Below are 21,715 nucleotides of genomic sequence, written 5' to 3' on the forward strand. Positions count from 1 at the left end.
ATCTGCACTTCAAAGGCAGGCTGCTAAGAAGTATTTTGTTACATACAAAAAAAATATATACATATATATATATAATATATGGAAGCATGTTGTAAAGAATTGGGAAAAGTGGGGCAATTACTGGACTCTTTGGGCAACAAGCTGCCTTTAAGAACTGGTCTTTCAGAGCTTGTGATTTAGCTCAAACATCAAACTGTATGATGGTTTGGGATCTAAGAACCCGAATTTGACTGCTAACTCCAAACACGTTATTCAAAACTTGGTCTGTCTCCAAAATATGTCATCTAAACAGGCAAAAGGCCCCCAAAAATTGCCTGGAGTTGTTAGGAAACCACAAATCTCACCTTGATCGCGTGGCGTTTCAGGTGCATATATACACACTGTCCTGTTTTCCGGTAATGCCTTTCAATGTGTTCCCTTCCAAATCCCAGAAATGTGTTCATGCACACATAGAGACCTCCTTCGGAGTCCTAAAAGGAATGACACAAACAGTTAGAGCAGAGAAGGAAGCGGACAGAACAGGAAAGGATCAGCAAGCAGAGGGAAAAAACAAAACAAAACACTTAAAACACGACTTTCATGGCACAGAACAACGTTTACATTATCAGCCCTCGAAGAACCTTGCACATCATATCACAGCATGTAACAACTCGTTGAACTCGTTACTTTAAAACTACAGATTAGCGAGTGCCCAAATTGCTGGTCAAAAGTTGCTCTTGAAAAATTCCACTGAGTGCCCAATCCACAAGTGAACTGTGAGCATAGAAAATTCTAAGATGGAGAAAGAATGAAGCATAAACTTTTTTTTTTTCTTTCCCCAATAGTAAAACATTTGGGAGCCACTTGACTGCAAGAGTAACATTCCAGATTGGAAGTGGTGCAGAACTGGTGGTCTGGGGATCCAGACACAATTTCTGCTGTTGATCACAATTTCACTGAGATCTCACAAGTGAGCTCATGTCTCTTAGAAGTGACAGGCAAAGAAATTGGAAAATATTTTCTAAATATTTTTCACTCTCTGTCAGAGAGTAACTCTGCCCATGCAATCAGAGTGCTGGGAGGCAAGGGCACTACAAAGGGACACATTCCTGGCATTGATTACAAAGGCTGATGTTTTGGTAACATAACCTGGTGGGAGTCCCTTTAGGTTTTGCTCTCCCAAACACCCTACATCCTTCAGGCTGCCAGAAGGACATTCAGTCACATTGCCCATAGGTGTTAGATCAATTTTTTCAAGCCCTCTTTAGTGCACATTGTTTTGAAGAGATGGTGCATAACAAAGAACGAGCTTTGTAGAAGCACCGTGACCTTCCTTCTATTGTGAATTTGTTTGTGCTGTTGGATGGTACAGGACATCCCACCACCTTCAACTCCCCAAGAAGAACGTGAGCTGAACTCATCTATAGGCATTTAGGGGGAAGGAAAAAAAGGCATCTCCGTAACAAGTCATCAATAGTTTCTAAATCTATTTTGTTATGAACATACTTGCAATTAGATATTGATTGAGAATTGTTACAACAACCTGTGCATATAGGGGCAGATCCTATATACCAAGAACAGCAACCAAAGCTGTATTTAGGAAATGTAAACACCAAATTATGTCAGAAACTGCTTGATTAACCAAAGATCACTCCAAGGCTCACAGAAGAGCACAAGTCATCAGATGTGTGCCAAACCAACAACTTTGACAGGGTACCATCCCACGCTGGACACAAACGCTACTTAACAGCCAGGTGCACCTTTCTCCAAAGTTCTGGAAGGCAGGAATCCCTACTCTGCTTGATCCCAGTCTGTCCCCTCTCTCAGGGTAAGCGCCGAGCTGCCCACCCTGCCACAGCAGACACCACATGAAAGCAGTTCTTGCCCACTTCAGAGTAGACATAAACCAGCTGAGGCCTAACAAGTCTCTCCTCTCCCAATACTGTCCCCAAAATCAGGTTTCAATGTGCTGCTCTAAATGCAGTAAATTCTCCCCAACTCTTTTTAAAGACTGTACTGAGTATATTTACTAAGTGTAAGACATGAATGATTTTAAACTTCCAGCTGATCCGCCACCTTCACCTCTACATGAATGGTATTTGGTAAGACATGCTTATTTGTATCAATACTTACTAAAGCTAGGAGTGAAGAACTGGCTCTTAAAACACCAGTAAATACCAGTTCTTCTGCAGTGGCAAAAAGAAGCCTTGGAACTGGAGAAACAGAACAAGAACCAGCAGAGCTGGGTAGGACAGGAAAGAAGGGGAGATCAGAGAATGATATTCAATCACAAAACTAGAGAGTTCTCTCTGCCTTGGTTTCTTAACACGAGCCAAAAGAGATGAGCTTCGGCTTTTCAGATTTAGCTGAATGACAAACACAGAACGAACCGCGCGGCCCTTGCTTTACCTACCTCAAAAGGACAAGAAGTTGAACAGCGCATTCCAGGATTCAGATCTGTGTGAAGCTTAGGGTACATGTCATTCAAACCTAATATACACCGTGAAGTCTTTCAAACAGCATCTAGATACCACAAAGATGGTTTCTCCACAGAGTGGATAAGAAACACTGTAGTCATCTCATCTCTGATCCACTCAACACCCAGGATTCTGTTTAGAAAGCAACTCCTTTAAAATGGAAATCTTCTAAGCCTTCAAAAAAGGCAAATAGCTGCAATTGTGCTCAAAAGTAATTCAACATTTAAAAGAAAATTCCATATCCGGTATTTAAACCGTTAATAATATACGATAATGTTTAAAATACAGTATATGTATTTTAAAGCTCACACACTCTTACATAACTAGTGTAAGGTCAGCAACACCTTGGCTCTCTGCTTTTATATCCTGTATGCAAAACCATCATGTATTATCTACTTCTCTGAAAAAGCCAAGGCTGTTTCTTCTGTGAGAGAATCCCATAGATAGACAACCAAATGAAAAAGTATTGGCAGTCCAGGGGTCTTGGAACCTTGCTTACAATTTTGTTTTCTTAGAGACTCTTCTCTCCTACTTTGGATGGAATCCAAGCTAGCACAGAACCTTTTCTGATAAGCAGCCTATGACAACAATCTGACACTTTCAGTGTAGAGGCTAAATGTAGAATCTGAGCAAGTTGGTTGTGGTTACTAACAAAACAGTTATTCCTCCCGGAGAGAGCAAGCAGGCTATCCTTTCATCCAGCCTGCAAAGAGGACAAAACGTTCAAAAGTCTAAAGGTCACAGCAAAAAAAAAAAAAAAAAAAAAAAAAGGGGGGGGGGGAGGTAAAGACTCTCCACCAGGTAGAAAAGCCACCCCTTGCAACAGGCTCCAAAAAGGACTAGGCACCAGTTTGTTGCTCAAAGTGCACTTGAATGTCATCTAAGATAGGCTTTGTGTTGTTGTGTCGTTGAATTCAATCCACCAAGAATACGACCAGTTCTGGAAGAAATAGCATTTCTACATAGGTGTAGAACGGAACTCTGTGTAAATAATGTTCATTTGAAAAGTACATGAATGCCTAAGCATCCACTAGTGCACATTGGCACTGAGCGAGATGAACATCTTCAAGGCACCAGGCACTAACAGATCTGATCTAGACATGAAGTTACAATTCTGTATCCTGTTACCAGCCCTTGAGTCACTTAGGGCCCTCAGGAAAGTGTAGGATTAGGCAATTTCAGTTCCTGATGTGGCTCAGACAATAACGAGTTTATAAAAGACCTACCGCAGTGATTTATCTACTAACATAATAGTTACAGACTTGGACGCAATGTCTGCAGCACAGCAGCTTGCTTCAGATTCACCAGAATAGGGGAAAAAATTACTTATAAAAGTATTAGAGAAGGGAGTAAAACGGCAGTTCTCGTCTTCATGAGTCTCTAAACCCCAAATATAAAAGAAGCAACTGTGATGGGGTTCATTCCATCACAGATAATTAGAAAGTCCAGATTATGACGAAGGGTTGGTCACTGGAACCCCTGCATTCTGTAATATGTCTCCACAGAAATGTGTCCCGACAAAGTCAGTGGCCATGTCAGCTCTGTTCAGAGTTACTGCTCATCAGTAGTCACCATTATTAATGAAGTGGTGGCCACAGGACTCCTCTTGTGTAACAGCAGCCCTATCTTTAATGTATTTGAAAAGTTTGAGGAACATTCCTAAGATTGCACTGAAATACACAACAGTGTAATTAAATGACAGGCCTTTTATTATAGGACTCTTCAAAAGGCCAAAAAAGAATAACGTTTCAACTATGAATATTCTCCAGAAAAAAACACACAAAAAATTAATGTGTAGAACAAAAAGAAAGCCTACGGTGAAAATGCTACCTACCCCCACTTCGGCCAGCCAAATGCTAACTGAAACCAAACCACCATCCCTAGGCAAGGCCCTAGGTGTCCTTCACATCCATCAGCCACTCAGCACTCCAGGCCAGGCCACGCATCATCCTGAAGCAGTAACCACGAGTCACCTTCACAACAGCATCAACAAGGCTTCAAGTGTGCCCATATGATGGGCAAAGTGATGCGAGGCCAGGGATGCTTGTGACCCATACCAGGGAATGAAGAGCTTACACCCAGCAACCCACGGTGTTTGTGATCACCTTGTACAGTGTGATTTGTAGAATCACTGACAGCAAGCTCAGATGCAGCAGGTTTATTAGCTCAAGCCAAGTATCACACGGGTACCTGCACGTGACCTGCTTCCACAGCACTTTGATTCAGAGACAGTTTGGTGAGTTTTGCATCACGCAGAGCCTTAGCTGTACAAACCTGCTGGTCACAAAGGCAGCACTGCCTGACCAGGACAGAAGTCACAGGAGCCTAAGGATGCTCCTCAGAGACTCAGCAGAGCTCCAGATGGGCCATCAGCTCCTCTGCATCTCTCTGCTGTAGCTACTCTCCAGCACGTAAAAGTACCTTACTACCCTAGTCTCACCACTACCAAAAATATTCTAGTCAATCATTACTTCGATAACAGTAAAAAATAATTCACTGTGTAAGTAATTTGGAGGGTATTTTGCCACTAAGACAAAGTAATTTGCAGGTAATACTCAATTTGGATGAGTGTATTCAATCTTCTTAGATTTTTTTTTTCTCACTGATGCTCCCATCCCATCAATATAAACAAGATACCTGCCTATCGTTCCAGAAACTTTCTGATTTTCTTCAAGGAATATTGGCCAAAGGAACAGCCAGAAAGGATACATTTATAGATAGAAAATGACATGCAGCATGGTCACTGATGTCCATTACACACTGCAGGCTCTCAAGGATTTCAGTCTCAACTGATAACAGCAGAGCATTAGCACAGCTTAGCCTTTGGGAGTTATCCTAACATAACCATTACAAACTTCCCAAGCCACAAAAATGAAGTTAGTAATATCCACACAGGAAGTTCTTGTCAGCAACGAGATTTTCCAGCAGTGTGAGGCCAAATTTTAAGCTTCACAAACAAATACAATCTGGTGATCTACAGAAACTAGACTGCTTGTCCTAGAGCTGTGTTGGACTCGCAACCTGTGCTGTAGTTGCAACATCTAATGCCTTTCTTGGGGAATGTTTCAGAGCACATCCACGTGCACAGTCTGCACATAAGCCATTTTTATACTCCAATTTATATCCCTTTTCTGGCTATCATCTCTCCCTCTGACACATCTGATCTTAAATGATCAGAGATTTGAGGAAAGGGATCTCATACAAAGGTGGGTGGAATTTCCTGCTGAATCTTGCATTTCTACATAAATAACAAGCTTGACTGTGGACAAAAGATTATGTAAATAAAAACTCCCTGCTTTCCATGGTCTGCGTGATGATACAAAGTCAAGTTCAGCTGCCAGCAAAGGAAGAGAGGTCTCAGCAGACGGAATAACAGAGAGAAGAAACCTGCGTGAAGAATAGCACAGACACCAGAAAGAAAGAGCATCACCAGAAGGGAATGTGCATCAGGTCTCCAGAATGAGAACTACAGGATTTCATGGTTCAATTTCCCAGCAGATGGAGGCTGTTATAGCACCTGGGGTCAGTACAGGGGGCAACAGTCACACCAAGCCTTGCTTGCACTTGGTAGGCTGCCCTCCTTTCCTTCTGCACTCCAGCATAAAGAATCAAAGGTTATTTGGAGTGGAAGCCCTCATCAAGGAAACACAGCTCTTCTAGAAGCCACCCAAAAAAGAGAGGAATTAAAAGTCGAGTCATATAAAAGCACTATTTTCTAATCTTCTAAGACTAGCAAGCTGAGAGCTGCTAATAGGGCTCTTGAATGCACAGAAACTCTGCTCCTGCTCCTCCCAGCTTCCCTGGAAATTAACCCTAGGACCTTCTGTTGGAAATGGGCCAAATCCAAGGACATGAATTTTGTATTTCAGAAAAAATCTCATTCCCGTTTAACCAGTGGACCTTTTAACAACTACTTTTCTGAGAAGATCATTGGGCCAGTGTTAATCCACGTAGGAAAAAAAAAAAAAAAAACGCTCCTACGCTCTCATGTCTGAAATCAGGAAACTAGTGCCACTCTTTGTAGCACAGTTTAAATTATCTACTGCTCTCAGATCTCCACACAGGGAGATAGGATTTAAAATGTACTGGAAGAGCACAGTGAGTCAAGAGATGCTGAGAAAAGGATGCAAAACTATCTCTATCTAATAGAACACGGATGTCCAGTGACACTTTTACTGGCTAAATCTGGACAAAAGGACACAACCAACAGACTGACAAAATCAACATATTCCAGCACATTTAAATTCACACAACAGAAACTAAAAGATGAAGCCACTTGCACACAGTAACTCATTTTATTTGGCATCGCTTGACCAAAAGACTCCAGTTTTCACTGTCCCACTCCTCCTGATCTTCTTCAAAATTGCTGGAGAACCCTTCTCCCTATTAATAGGGCTTCATAGCAAATACCGATAGGTCTGACAGAATTGAGTGTATTTTAAAGATCATAATATTCCCTTTACAAGGAAGGTAATAATTCACAAATTTTATAGACAGAGAAACTTAAGTGTAGAGATGCTGTGTGACTGGGGAGGTCACTTAAGAGAAGTGCATGCAAAAATTAATTGACTCAAGTTTTAGGTTCCAAAATACTCAGGAAAGGAATGTGGAGGAAGAGGATTCAAGAGTAAAGCTTGAGGAAGAGTTTTATGGTTTTAGTTTGGCAGGGGGCGGGGAAAGAAAAATAAAATCTGGTATTGAAGAAAAGTGGCAGAAAAAAAAACCACCTTGCCTTGAGCCAGCTCTAAGCAGAGAAGTGCTGAAGCTGCAAGTGTAAAAAAGAACATAATTGAAAGGGCAAAAAGAGAAGATGTGAGGAAATATTGAGAAATAAGCGTACAATGGAAAACACCGCCTCATTGACAAAGTTAGAGGGAATTTGCTATTGACAATAAATCCTAGCGGATATGTTTTTAACATTGGCTGTTTGCTTTAATGTTATAGAAGAGAAAAACTCATGTCGTTCTGAAAGAGGCAGACACCTCAGGAAGTTGCTCCCTTCGGTTATACATAGTTGACCTAGGAAAATAAGTTACTAAGCCAACCTAATACAATGCATATCAAGATAAACACCTTTCCTTAGCCTAGGGTTCAATCTGACTGTATCCTTCTTTCACCTTCCTTCCAGGTGGAAGAGTGTAAAAACTAAATTTACTATTTTCAAAATCCTAAGTGATGGTAGTTTGTCTTTTAGAATCAGCTATCCTAGAAGCAATACCCAAATGTCTGTTAGATTACATGGGAACAACAAAATACATTTTCTGAAACAAGTCCAAAGTCAAAGACCAGAGTACAGGCTGGAAAGCTGTGAAAAACTAGACAGTAGAAACTGAGCCTAAAGTGAATTTTATAGATTCAGTCAGAGCCTTTTGCCCAATGGATACCTTTAAACTAAAAGTCTCCAGTGACTGAGGACAATGCTTCCAAAACCTGAATCTCTTCCCAGGAAAGTAAATGGAATGAACCATCTTTTAAAATCACACCTGGTGATTCCACCTCTTCCACTAAGCTTTTGTTATGTTTATTTGATCTTTGCTCAAATGCTTTAAGTTGTACTCAAATATAGTGTTTTGCTAAAATAAATAAATAAAGCTTTTGCTGTGTTTATTTGATGTTTAGTGGGGGAAAAGGTGTTAACACTTACTAGTTTGTAGCAGAATTTGATACTCCTTCCTACAAATTAAAGGAAGCTTCTTATAAACCATAAGGACCAAGTGGCCCAAAAGTCCAGGTGTTCAAACCAAACAGAAATCTGGAGACTGTGGTGCAGTGATTTTCCCCCCCACACCAAACACCTTATTTAGGATATAATGCAATTAGCACCTCTGCAGCAGAGTCTGATTTGGCAGTTTCAATCAGACCGCCTCCTGGGGTGGTCAGGGCCACTGGGTGACACTTGAGATCTGAAGAGCGCGGGTAAAAATAACCTCTGCTCACAAGCCGTGATGAGCACCAGACAGCTGAGTCACCTTTGAAAGCAACTTTGATTTTGTGCATTAGAGGGAAATATTAAAGAGAGGGGGGAGAAAGCCCTCAAAAACCCATTTCAAACACATGTTTCATTGATCAGCCTGTCATGATTCCTTCAGGCTCTGTCACTGAGCTTCTCATCAGCTTCTCATCAGCATCTCTTCAGCATCTCATCTCCATCACTGTTGAGAAACCTCCACTCAATGCAGAGGAGCAACTTCTTACAGAATTTCAACTCTGTTTGACACAAGGTAGTTTCTAAACACATATTCCTGGCACAGCATCCACTTGTTATTTACTGGCGTTTCCAACATACTCAGCAATGGCAGAACCAAGCCAGGCTGGAAATCCACAACAGAAAATGCACCCGCAGAACTCAGGGATGCTCCCCAAGGCAACTATGACATGAGGGAAAGTTGCTCTACATCAGACTTTCACTTAAGCGCAAACTAAATAAGCGAAGGGGGAAGCACAAGTTCTCTGAAGTCCAGGGATGGAATGGAAACCCCTGGAGGGAAAGTGTTTCGGGGAGACTTTCACCATGACTTTCAGGTTCAATATTTTCTTTGAGGACTTTCCTTAAAAGAACCTAAACACCAGGAAACAAGCAGCGATACAGTGTGATAAAACAGTGATTTTTCCCTGTTTCCTACCGAGAAGAGAGGAAAAACAATAATAAAAAAAAAGACAAAGCGAGCAGGAAGGTCAGCTCCTTCTCCTTGCAACGGCTGCGCACACCTCGGACAACCACAAACTCCTCTCGCAGGCGGCAGGGAAGCCTTCTGGCATCGCCGCGTAGGACAAACGGAGGAAAACAATAAAGGAAAAACAGGAATCCCGGGACACAAGGCGGCAGGGAGGGAGGGGGCAGCGGGGGCGCGGGGAGGCAGCACTCACGGGCGACTCGTAGGAGAAGGCGCACTCCGTCTTGTAGACGCGGTCCCCGGACTTGGGCACGCGGATCGTGGGCATGTAGGGCACGAGCAGCTCGCCCACGTCCCCCGCGGCCATCTGCGCCTCGCCGCCGAACAGCGCGGCCCGCTGCATGGCCGCGCGCGCGGGCAATGGAGGCGGGAGGGCAGCGGGGCCCGGCGGCGGCGGCGGGAGCCGGGCCCGGCGGCGGGAGGAAGGGCAGGGGGAGGGAAGATGCTATTTATACTCCAATGGCAGCGGCACCAGCTGCGGCGGCACCTCGGGGTCCCGGCGAGGGCGGGAAGGAGGCGGGACCCCCTTCAGAGGCGCCGCCACCGCCCGTTACAGGGCGCGAGGGGCCGCCGCGCTCCCCGTTAACGGCGCAGCTTCCGCAGCGCCAGTTCTCCAGGGACGCCGGCCCCGCCGCCGAGGGGGCTGCCCGGGCAGAGAAGGGGGTACCCGGGCAGGGAAACGGTTCCTCGGGCAGAGAAGGGGGCACCCGGGCAGGGAAAGGGTTTCTCGGGCAGGGGAGGGCTCCGGCCTCGGCGCAGCCGCTGCGGCGGGAGCGGGAAACGCCTCGGCGCGAGATGGCGCCCGGCGCCCAGGGCAGAGCCGTGAGGTCTGACCCAGGCTCCGCGCTAGCAACGGGGAGAGGGGCGGAGAGGAGGAACCACAGCTATATCCAAACGGTCGAAACAGCTATTATTTATTTATTTATTTAGGCTTCTCAAGGAGCATCCTCTCAGGATCATCGTCAGGATTAATGAAATGATGGATCCGTTCAAAATCAAGCCATATATCTAAGTGGCCTTCCAGCTGTAGCAGACGGTAGATGCAAAGGGTCATGGGCTACTCCCAAGTAGGTAATTTGAAAAAAATAACAACTAAAAAACCTAAGTTCATATCACTTAGCAGCAAGCTGTACATGTGTGACCTCTGCTAGAATTGTTCTTTACCTCAAAAACTGAAAGGTGTAAAAGGGGCTCTGAATTAATAATAGAGATGAAAAATTATGACTTGTAGCCAGCAATAAAGAAACAGGCTGCAGGTGTAACCAGCGTAGTCTGTGCTCAGCAGGGTTTTTCAAACAAAATTCAAAGCTTTGGAAATTCTGAAACATGGAGAGCAAAATACAAGCTCAGTGAAATGACTTCAGACTTGCACAAGACGAGAATTTACATCAAAGAACCATAAAATAAGAAATCCTTGTGTTATAGTCTTCCTCATGTTTGGCACTGACAGGAAACAGCAAATGAGGCTGTGTTTACTTCAGATTTTCTAAGTACTATTGTTCAATATAAGGAAGTTCATTAGTTTTCCACACTCTGAAACCCTAAGAAGACAAAGATTTGCTAAAGAAATTGGGTTTATTTTCTTCAGAAAAGAGGGAAATTTCAATATAGACAGGTCACTCGTGGCCACAAACCAAGAAGCCCAGTCCTTCACTCTGTGATTTCAAACTAGAGGAATACCACAGCCAATAAAAAACTGCCAAAACATATCCCTCTAGTGGCAAGAGTCTGTCAGATAGAGTTTCTTTTTTCTCCCTCAAAAATAGCATAGAAAAATAGCTGAACAGCTTTGAAATTACACAATATGCAAACAAGTAAAAAAGTTGTTTGTATCTATAGTCTTATTATCTACTTACCTTATTGAAGATTCAGCATTCTGGTTATGCAGCATCCTGAATCTCTCTCTGCCTTGTTCCCCTTATGTATTTAATTTGTTCCTGATTAGCAACAGTTCTATTCAACTTTTGAATAAACTTTTTTTTTTTTTTTTATTCCAAATCACCTTAGCAAAAGAGGCCTTTATGGCCTTAAGTACTAACAGAAATAGGATTGCATTTTTCATCTTGGAAATCTCTTACATGGTCTCTCTCTTTATGCTACATCTATTTGGAGGATAGAATTTTGAAATTTTCATCTTGATATTATTTAAGCCTCATAGTTGTATCCACTAAAAACTGAGTAATGACACAGCAGAATATCTGTTTACTTAATAGTGATCTTATCCATTAAAAAAGGCAGTTCTTTCCATCCTGATCCTGGTTTTTCATGCCTTGAACAATCCTTTTGTAATAGCCTCTATGAGGCAGTTATCTTACTAAGCCTGTTACAGAAAGAAAACTATCCATTTAATAGTATCAGTTATAATATAAAATTGCTAAAAAAAAAAAAAAATTAGATACACAGCAGTTACTAGGAAAATACTCAATTTCATATTTGTTCACTTTGATTCTTCCTAATAATGAAGCAAGTTCTACATGGCAGACTATTGATTTTAGAACTAAGAACTGTAGGATATTTTCAAGAGTATACAAAACAATTTCAAAAAATCCTTAACCCAATTTATATCCACCGCATATTTGTAAAGGTTTAAAGATTTTTCATTTTCTTTTTAGTCCTACAGTGATAGTATAAATAGTAACCACTATAGGTAGAGGTAAGTGCTGTCTTAACTAAGCCTTCTCAAAAAGAGATAATAGCTGACATAAAATCAAAAGCTCATTAAAAATTAAAGACTAGAGAACTACTAGGTATGCATTTCTCCAAGTCACCTGATACTCATTTTTAAAATCAAAATGAGGTAACAGAGTACTTCTCAGTACAATTTCTCTTTATATATCACACATTACAGAGCACTGACTTTGTTTAAGCCTGCATCAATGAAGACACTTTCTGCCATGAAGGACATACATGGCTCCACTTTATATCTATTAGAAAAGAAAGTATTACAGGAAAAGTACAGGTTAAGTATTTAAACTTCACTTTAAAAACTATCAAAAGAAGCAATATGGCAAGATGTTTTAGAAAGAACACTTTTCTGGCTGATGCAAAGGGAGAATACCCAGTTCAGCAACCAGTTATCTTGCTCTTTATCTTTCTCTTAAGAGACTCTTAAACTTTTGCCTCTTATTTCTAAGATCATGCATAACTTATAACTGTTCGTTCTCCCATTTTCTCCAGTCTCCCTTCCTTCTCTGCAGTCTGTAAAAGGCTTTTCTGAGTGGTGACAAAATAACTTATGAAGGAAGATGCAGCATGGCTGGCCCTGTCAAGAGCAAAGGTCTTCACAACAGGTTAAAGACAAGACACCTTTGAGATAATACAAGGAAAGCAATTGTTCAAGGCTTTGAACAAGCTGCAACTGTGGAACAGAGTGAAAGTCTGGTTTGAGTCCAGGCAATGAAAAAGATAGTGTTTGTCCACCCTGACAAAATTCCAAAGATCTAGCAACTTTTTGCCTAGTTCATTTTGCCTTTGTCACAAGGCAACTTAAAGCCTTACAGTTGCTTGTACCTTTTATTTAAAAGTTTGAAAGCTTGGGTACAAGAAGTCACATGATGGATACTAACCTTATCAAGCTGCTTCACACAGATTAGGCCACCCATCTATGTTGATACACTGGGGAAAACTGCTACCAAATGACCTAACGCCTTTTCTCCAATGAATAAGCTTAACAGCTATACCAGCTTAGCTCCCACAACTTCTTTCAAATGACTGGAATCAACAAAAAAGTTTTATTTTTATTTAATTCAATGAACAGCAAGATGCATATTGCATAATTCAGTCACAATTTACTGGTATGCACTTAAAACTCTGCATACTCTCTTGGGACTTCTTAGTTGTCAGGTGTGGCTTTCATAGAATTGTCAGTAAGATTTTTATCAGGTGTTTCGTAATGATACCAAGGTCCATCTCCCCTTGCTCTCATCAGTCTGCGAGCCTCCAAAGCCATCAGCCTTTAGAAAAAAGATAAAGTCAGTGAACACATAGGGGTTTTGCCTTTTTTTTTTTTTTTTCTCTCTCTGGACAATGATGTTTAGCAGTAGCAGTGCATTGCTGACAACAGCAATAAATTCAGCATCTGCACTTATAAGTACTACTGAAACATACACAATAACAAAACATGAAGAGTTCAACTAGAACATGAAATACTACATCTGTTCCCCTCGCAAAGAAACCAACTCAAAACAGTAATAAAAAGATCTGCAGAACTTCTGCCAGTTTCTTGCTTAGTAAAGGGGTTCCAGTTTCTGACACAGCTTTCAGCCAAAACGAAATAGGGGACAGGAAAACAGGAACTGATCATGATGGTAGCTGGACCTACTTGATCTTGGTTCCAATAGTAACATTTCAAGAAACTCAAATATATCCTTTTAAAATGTTCTTAACCATATGCCATACCTCATCTCAGCTTTCTTTGCTTCAACATCAAGCAGAGCCAGGCTTTTCTCATAATCTTTTTCAGGGGGGTCAAGGAGGTAACGAGCTATCCAACGACTTATAGGATGCTAGCAAATATAAAAGCATAGATTATTTACATAATTCCCAAGTAAAATGTCATTATGCATAAATCATATTGCATGTTTTCAATCCCAAACACATGACCAACTCGAAGTACTGCTATTCAGATGATTATAGTAAAGCTAAATACATACTCAATTTTTTTTTATAAGACCATAGTCCTAAAAATTTATATTTAACTTGCTTATTTTGATGCCAAGATAATCATAGAATGCTTACGGTTGGAAGGGACCTGTAGAGGTCATCTAGTCCAACCCCCTGCACATGCAGGGTCACCTAGAGCAGCTAATCTACAGGAGAATATTCTGTAGCAAAATTAAAAACAAGTTAATGGAGGAGACATAATGTATTTTGATGTTACTGAAGTCAGGTTCCTTAAACTGGCACAAGAGGATATGGCCATCCCATTATCTCACTCCACACACTTTCCTCCCCAGACTAATGTTGAGAGAAAAGTTCTCTCTGCTGCAAGTTACACTCACTTTGTAGTATTCCAGTACTCTGGAATATAGCCTTCAGGAATCTCTGCAAGCTCAGCTTCACCTGACAAGTAAAGGAGAAGATGAACATTTCACATAAGTAATCTTCGAAATACCACATGCTCCTCTTTCCACATAAAAACACAACAGCTTTCCACATGGAGGGGGCTCCCTCCATTAGAACTCTCTTCAGAAAAAAAAAAAATCGCACTTCTGTTTTTTTTCCTGATATTTCACACTATATGCATCTAACTCACATATTTTAGAGTCACACAACCAAAGGCTGAAATTAGCAACTATACAGAAGAAATAACTAAAATTAAGTCCACATAAATGCCCATTTAAAAATATATGAGCTGAAAGTATATATATTTTTAATAGTCTCTCAACTAAATCAATTCAATAATAATTATTACAGTAATATATTTAAAATAAAGATTACCAGTCTTTTTTTTGTAGCTAAGAACAAATAATTACAGGGTATGCAGAATCCTTATAGAAATATGCAAAACCAGGTAGAGACAACTCCTCACTGGAATACAACAGAGCTGTTCACTAATTATTAATGTTCAAAAAACCCAAACGCTCATTTAAATGTGCCAGTTAAAAAAAAAAAAAAACAAAAAAAAGTAGAAAGCTTTTACGAAAAGCAACAACCAAGCAAAAACAACAAAAACTGGGAACATTTTCTACTTATTATCACAATTGTTTGGTCTCTTTCATGGTCTTCTAAAGGGCAAACCATAGAAAAGCTGGATTTTCTACCCAGCAAAGCTGCCCTTTAGCCATTTAATAATTTTCACTGTGTACTCACGTTAAGCAGAACAGAGCACTCACCAATGAAGATGTTCACATATGTTATAAATATTGCCGCTGGTATCCCAGTCAAACATATATAGAATCTCTGCATGGGGGAAAAAAAAAAATCAGTAGCCTGACAAAATTAGGATGAAATTAGTCTGAAAATCATGTAACAGCCATTACGACTTGTACTTGCAGGTGGAATAGCAATGCAGCATATAGGGCAATACTGCTGATTAAAATTAATTAATTAACAAGCTCAAACACAGAAACAGCAACGCTGGAGCAGTCCATGGGCCCCTTTAGTACAGCATATGGGAGCAGTGCCTTGCCCAAGTGCTGCCCCAGCATCTTTTGATAGGTGGTTTCAGCGTTCTGCTGTAACGTCATATAACGCACCGTGAATATAATCACTGATGGCTTTGGTAAACCGGGAAGGTGCGTAAAGGAGAAAAGAAATGGAAAACATCTGCAGGTTACACAGACAGAAATGCTCATGCCAGTCTTCACCATTTAGCCAATCATGTATTTTTAACTTCACCTGCCTTGATTTCACAACATACGCAAAATAAAGCAAAAAAACAGCAAATCATTTAGGAAGAGAACTGAAAATTCTTGTCTATATGACAAGCACCACCCACATTTTCATAAATATATTTTATCCATTCCTACATAATTTGCTGGTGATTTATTACACTAAACCTAAGGCATCCTTTAAACTCACCAGCATCTTCAGAAACCGGGAATCATAGAAACTCGTTGCCTTGATAATAAACATCCGCTTCCCATGGCTGCTGTGCCGGACAGGAGCTGCAAGAGAAACCACAGGATTTTTACAGCTTTCCCTCCCCCTTTGGCAACTGCATCCAGGTCAACACCACAAGGGGAGAGAAGCGGAGAAAGAAATAAAAATAAAATAAAGGCAGCTGTAGCCAAACAATTATTACGCGGATTTCTTGGAGGTGCCGCTGCTACCAGGGGTGCCCCCGCCAGGCTGCCATGAGGATGTTTCCTCCCGCCCAGGCCACTCCAAGGTCACCCACCCGCCCGCCCGCGCCCTCCCCGACGCGGCCGCGGCCCTACCGAGAGCGCCGGGCGGGCGCGCGGGCCCCGCGGGCCGCAGGAGCCGCCCGGCGCCGCCGCCGCCCGCAGCCCTCCGGGCGGCCCAGGCAGCCGCGGCCCGCAACAGCAGCGAGGCCGCCATGACTGCTGCTGGCGCGGGGGCGGGGCCGGCCGAGCCCGCCCTTCCCCGGGGCGGGGGGTGAAGCCAGTGCGCGCGGCCATCTTGGAGGCGGGTAGAGCGCCCCGCCTCCTTCCGGCGGCGGAGCGGGGGCCATGGCGGCCGCCATGGCGGTGCGCGCGCTGTGCGGGCGCCTGGCGAGTGCGCTCCGCTGGGCCCCGCCGCCCGCCGGGTACGAGCCGGGGCGGGGGGCCCAGCGATTCCCTTCCTGTTTGTTCCCTTCGTACGTATTCCATGATCACTTTATGCATTATTTAGAACTGACTCTCCATCTTTTGCCCTCAACCCTGCCCTTTTAGCCACCTAGGCCTCGTCACGCCCTTACCAGCAGAGACGAGAGGGGCGTTTTCACGCGGCAGAGGGTGATTTTTGCCTTTTCGCGTTGTTTTTCGCACAGGTCAGCGCTGGGCCTGCTCGCCAAGGCCCCCGCGAGGCCCGTGCACACCACGCTGGCCTGCCGCGGCCTCGAGGAGTTCTTCGATGACCCGAAGAACTGGGGAGAGAAAAGCGTCAAGTCCGGTGAGTTCCGCGGCGCCTTCCCGCTAGGGCCTCGGGGGACATCTGGGCTTCTGCCCCGTCAGAGTGTTCATTAATGACATAAAACTTACAAATATATGTGTGGCTTGCATATGTTTATGTGCCCACACATCCTTAGGCTTGTTAACTTCCTTTTCTTTGTCTATTTTGTGCTTATACAAGCACGAAATTCAGGATTAACTACCTGTCTTGCCCTTACGTGGTACTAGCTCCCAAGTAGAAGCATTTTTAATTTCATTTCCAGCAGTATATTTAAACAATCTCATCTACTTATTTAATCCTATAGCTTACATGTACTTGAATTGAGTAAAATTCAGTATAAACAAGGATAGTTTTTCAAGAGATAATATTTTTAATTAATTAGTAGATTCTAATTATTGAGCTATCAGGGTCTGCAGAAGAAGGATACTTTTGCAGAAAAACAACTCAATGCTATTGGACTGAATTGTCTTTTTGGTAACTTACAGGAGATGCATGGGATGTAAAGCAGCTCAGGGGCAAAAGTAGTGAAGATTTGCACAAACTTTGGTAAGTAACTTCAGTGAAATAACATTTTTTCTTTTAAAGCAACTGTTGAGATTTTATGAAAATGTGACTGCGTTTATCAGTAAGTAGTTGCCTGCTATGCAGCACCACCTGCTTAAATTAGCTTTGGTCTGGGAGCAGTCTAAATTCTACTAGTCAGAGGATGAAAACTGTAATGCAGCTGTAGTGGTGGAGTTGTGTCCAACATAGAGGGATCAGGTTTGCGGCAAAGAGGTCAAGATTGATACTGTAGAATCCTGAGCTTTGAAGTTTTTCAAGATGCCTTGTCCTTTTGTGGTGCACTGTAAGAAGAGCCTGGCTCTAACTTCTCTATAAGCTGGTAGTGCAGCCTCTGTTGTGTCATGTGCGTGAGCCCTGCCCACCTCTGCAGGCTCTCTCCAACTTACTGGCATCTTTTTGTCTCATTGTGAAGTTAATGAATATTGCCAATGAATCTAGAATTTATTTTTGAAGTATTACTGTGTTTCATATAGGTATGTCCTACTGAAGGAAAGAAACATGCTTTTAACTTTAGAACAAGAATCAAAGCGACAGCACAGGCCCATGCCCAGTCCAGAGCGCTTAGAAAAGGTAACCTTTTCCTATGAGCTATGAGTTATGGAATATTTTACTGCCATTATTCCAAGAAATTGCCCTTGAAGATTTCTAGAAACTTATGCAGTTCAAGTTAAACCCTTCTCTGTATTCTTTCATATTTCTTCAGCTTCTGTTGCAAAGACATTTTCTGTCTTCTCCAAACTTGTGTTTTTATTTCTTTGCCGTGCCCTGTTGTCATCATGATTCTGACACTGACGTAATAAATTCATCCCTCTGTATCTTTACAATTGAAAACTTAATTTACTTAGGAATCCATTGTCATTTCTACTTGCACAGCTGTTGATCTCCCCTCTGACCGTCCCATTAAATAACCGAGCTGTTTGGATGTATAATACATTCTTAGATAGCTCGTTATTTATCCAAATTCATTTTGATGAAACCTGAAAAAGTAAAATCTGCTTTTGTGAGCCTCACGCCAAAAGAAACAGGCAACCAATAAGAATATAAGCAGCAGTTAAGTGATTTGATAGCAATAGGATAAAATATAGCAATCAGCTTATTAAAATTATCCCAGAGAGTTTAACACATGGCCATATGTAATGTAGGTTATAGTAATCTTATGTGACAGACTTAAAATCCTTCAACACGAATGTCACAGTTTGGTCAGTGCAGATTTCTAGTGAACTAACAGACCCAGAGATTGTAACCAGGCTCTAAAGTGCAAACTATAATAACACACAGGCATCACAGTGCACCTGACAGAGGTATGGATAACCTATCTCCTCTTTGTTTCTCCTGCCTCAGAGCTTTCCATACTTCTGGCATCAGCATTAGAGCCACCATATAGTCTTTGGGCGTTAGGCAGACAGTTTTTAATGAATATTCAGATGATCAGTTATTTCATCTGTGTTCTACTTGTAACCTAGGCAGCTTTTTAAAACACCTATGCTATAGTATTCCAGTCCACAGTGCTGTAGCTACCACATAGGCCTTGCTAAGCTGTTCCCCTTAGTCCACAAATGTGAGGTTACTCATGATGGAATATCATCCTAATATATTTTACCTATGTCTTTTCTTTAAACTTTGTTTAAAATATCTTCACTTGAGATTCTTTTAAATTGTCAGATTGTATTTTGTTGGCCTATCTTGCAACTACTTCATATTTTCAGGTAGCAAAATCTATGAAAGGAATAGATATGGTTGTCAGAGAAAGAGAAGATGCTTTGAGGCTTTTACAAACTGGTCAGGAAAAGCCAGTACCTGGTGAGTGGAGACACGACTTCTTAGGACGCACTTACTGGTATGGAAAATATATTATTTTTTATATTGGAACTTTTCTTATAGTACTTCACTGTATAGCATAAAACATCCTTCTTCTCTAATCTGTATGTAGAATGGTGCTTTTTGATAGGTTTTGTTGTTGTAACTCTTGATAAATAATTCTTCACTAAACTCCACCCTTAAATGAAACAGAACTAGTTCCATGGAAATAATACAGTTTCCATGTGGAGAGGATGTCTGTTACTGTGTTGGCTCCCTAACATGTATCCATGCAGCACAGAGTACTGTTCAGCTTGAGCTAGCTTGGAGGTTCCTAGCATAAGGCAGCATCCACGTGCCAAGGGACAACTGTTGTGACCGCATCTCCCAGAATATTGAGTGGGAGGATATATACATTGGAATTCCCTGCTACTTCTTACAGATACTTAGTTTTGTTAAGCTTAACTTTCTACCTTAAAACTATTTAATGTCCAGATACTTTAAATCTGTAATGGTGATTCTGAGGTCCCTGGCAGGAAGTGTTTTACCTTTACTGTATTGGCATTTGAAGTGGTACTTCTGCAATTTAGCTCTGTAGTTAAAGTGTAGGTAACAAAAGGGCATGTGTTATTGTAATAATCAATTTTAACTCTGTAAATAAATATGGATAATAGAATACCAACTATACTAACCCCTGGATTTATATTTCTGTAGATAAGGCTTCTGTGCTTCTCTTTCCACATGGAAGCTGCCCACAAAGAGGAGTTTGGACACTTACTGAAAGTCCAGCGTACAGTTAAAGCAGGGGCTGGGTGGACACCACACAAAAGGGTCTCTGAGCACATGCAGGTAGCTGCCGTGTACATATAATAGCAGATCTGATGGTCTGGATGCAGTGCAGACTGGAGGCAAGTCTATGAGCCAAGCAGAAATAAGGGAGTCTTATGCTTAGAGGGGAAATCTTCTTTTGCTCAAGCAGTTTGGCACTTCATGTTACAGTCAAACACTGGCACTAAAATTAAAAGCAGAACCAACTCTGGTACAATTCAAGAGGGAGGATGCTGTATAATGGCTTTAATTTACCTTTAACAGGTATTCTTTCAAGGAGTGGCCAATACCATGGTACTTGAACAAAAAACATAAAAGGAAGAGATTCTTTTACTTACCTCATGTAGAGCGCTTCATCAGGTAAAAAGTTTTCTTTTTTCTGTTATTGAAATTTTCTGATCTTTTGTCATCATTCTCCTTCTGCTTTGAAAAACTGAAAACAAGGCTTCAGTAATCACAGTGCCTGTTTCCAGGAAATTTGTGAAATGTTTCAAAAGTTAAAATGGACAAAGCTAAGGATCAGGGGGATTTGCTCTTTTTCCAGAGTAATTAAGGTGTAGCTATTACGTTGCTATTGTAAGAGTCATTTTACCTGGGAAACGCCTAAGGTGCTCCCAAGCTTGTAACTTCCAGAGCATTCAAAACCTGGAGACATTTTTTTTTTGCAGACAAAAAACATTTCTGCTCCTCTAAAGCAAATTAACTCCAAATAAGCCCTTGCTAGGAGCCTCTATTTGATTAGGGGTATGAAACCAGTTTATCCCTACAATCCTTGCCAGCTCTTCTTGTCTAATGACCTCCTACCTTGCCTCAGACTCCTTCTCCAGCTCTCTTTTGGTAATATCCTGTTTCTGCTCTTTTTTTTTTTTTTTTTTGGGACTCTTTTCACCTCTTCACTCCTGAAACTGCAGCCATTTAACACTGACTGCTCAATCTGTGTCGATCCTAGTTTGAAGTCCTCATTCCACCCCCTTTCAAGTGCAGTATCTGGTAGCATTCCCAATAGATAAAGAGTATCTTTAGTAAACTCAAAGTGGCAAAACTGAAGTAGAACATTACATACTGTTTGGATAAAATAAACTAGAAAAAAAATCTGGAATATCTAGAATTTAACCATGCTAATGTTTTTATTTTAGGCTCAGACTTGAAAACAACTTACGTAGAAGGGCAAGAAGGCAAAATCTAGAGAAGAAGAGGAAGAAACTTTTAGAAAAGAAGTTCCCTCATCTTGCTGAGGCATCTCAGAGCCAGTAACGTGCTGGAAGAGCACAGCAGCTGCTTGTTTGACTGTGACTGGAACAGGAAATGAAAGTTCTGAAGCCAGTGAACAAGTTGACTGAGCTTTCCTGAGAGTTGTGTGTTTTTTTTTTTTTTTTTTTTTTTTTAATCTCACAAAGTTTGACCACCTTTAAATTGTGATCTAGAATTAAAGAGCAGCTTTGGAACATTCATTAAAATTGATCTTAACAGTTGTTTCTAAAAGCATTTGAAAATCGTTAAATTAAAAAGTGAAGCATATATAACAACAGTAAGAAGCAGCAGGTCTCAGCCAGGTGAAAGTATAAAATGTAGGGATATTTATCCTATTTAACATGCTACAAGGAATTACACTTTTCTTGGCTTGGTAGAAAGTGTTCAGTATTTGGCACATGAACATTTAACAATGGAGTCTTTATACCTAGATTTGTAGATACTTGTGTCAAATTCACGTATTTGTGTAATTTTCTTCACTGTGTACAAGTCTGTAATAAGCTTCTGTGAAAGGAAGGTAGAAAAGTAAAAACTCATCCTGCTCACTACTACTATGATGATAAATGTTAAGTTCCGAACTTAGAATAA

At 41.5% G+C, this 21,715-nt stretch overlaps 3 protein-coding genes across 3 annotated transcripts in view; 1 reads left to right on the plus strand and 2 right to left on the minus strand.

Annotated features, from left to right (window-relative positions):
- Nucleotides 1-9,473, minus strand: part of USP13 (ubiquitin specific peptidase 13) — a 45,413-nt gene extending 35,940 nt beyond the window's left edge. The window contains exons 1-2 of the mRNA XM_088523887.1: nucleotides 9,324-9,473; nucleotides 345-470 (exon numbers count right to left, since the gene is read on the minus strand). Of these exons, the coding sequence (XP_088380013.1) occupies nucleotides 345-470; nucleotides 9,324-9,473 (276 nt within the window). The remainder of the gene's footprint in view (nucleotides 1-344; nucleotides 471-9,323) is intronic.
- Nucleotides 9,474-12,842: 3,369 nt separating this feature from the next.
- Nucleotides 12,843-16,132, minus strand: NDUFB5 (NADH:ubiquinone oxidoreductase subunit B5). Its single transcript, XM_088523889.1, is given in 6 exon segments — nucleotides 12,843-13,083; nucleotides 13,529-13,635; nucleotides 14,127-14,191; nucleotides 14,965-15,031; nucleotides 15,653-15,738; nucleotides 16,012-16,132. Coding segments are annotated over 6 exon segments (567 nt in total). The 3' UTR covers nucleotides 12,843-12,962.
- A 131-nt stretch (nucleotides 16,133-16,263) lies between these two features.
- On the plus strand, nucleotides 16,264-21,228 carry MRPL47 (mitochondrial ribosomal protein L47). Its single transcript, XM_088523816.1, has 7 exons — nucleotides 16,264-16,340; nucleotides 16,476-16,687; nucleotides 17,173-17,233; nucleotides 17,725-17,821; nucleotides 18,958-19,088; nucleotides 20,141-20,236; nucleotides 21,013-21,228. Exons 1-7 carry the CDS (start codon nucleotides 16,264-16,266, stop codon nucleotides 21,128-21,130), a joined length of 792 nt encoding a protein of 263 aa, XP_088379942.1. The 3' UTR covers nucleotides 21,131-21,228.
- The last annotated feature ends 487 nt before the right edge of the window (nucleotides 21,229-21,715 follow it).

The sequence above is a fragment of the Tinamus guttatus genome, unplaced genomic scaffold, assembly GCF_059628265.1.
Source record: "Tinamus guttatus ecotype Peru unplaced genomic scaffold, ASM5962826v1 Tinamus_guttatus_pri_ptg000198l, whole genome shotgun sequence".
Taxonomy (NCBI): Eukaryota; Metazoa; Chordata; class Aves; order Tinamiformes; family Tinamidae; genus Tinamus; species Tinamus guttatus.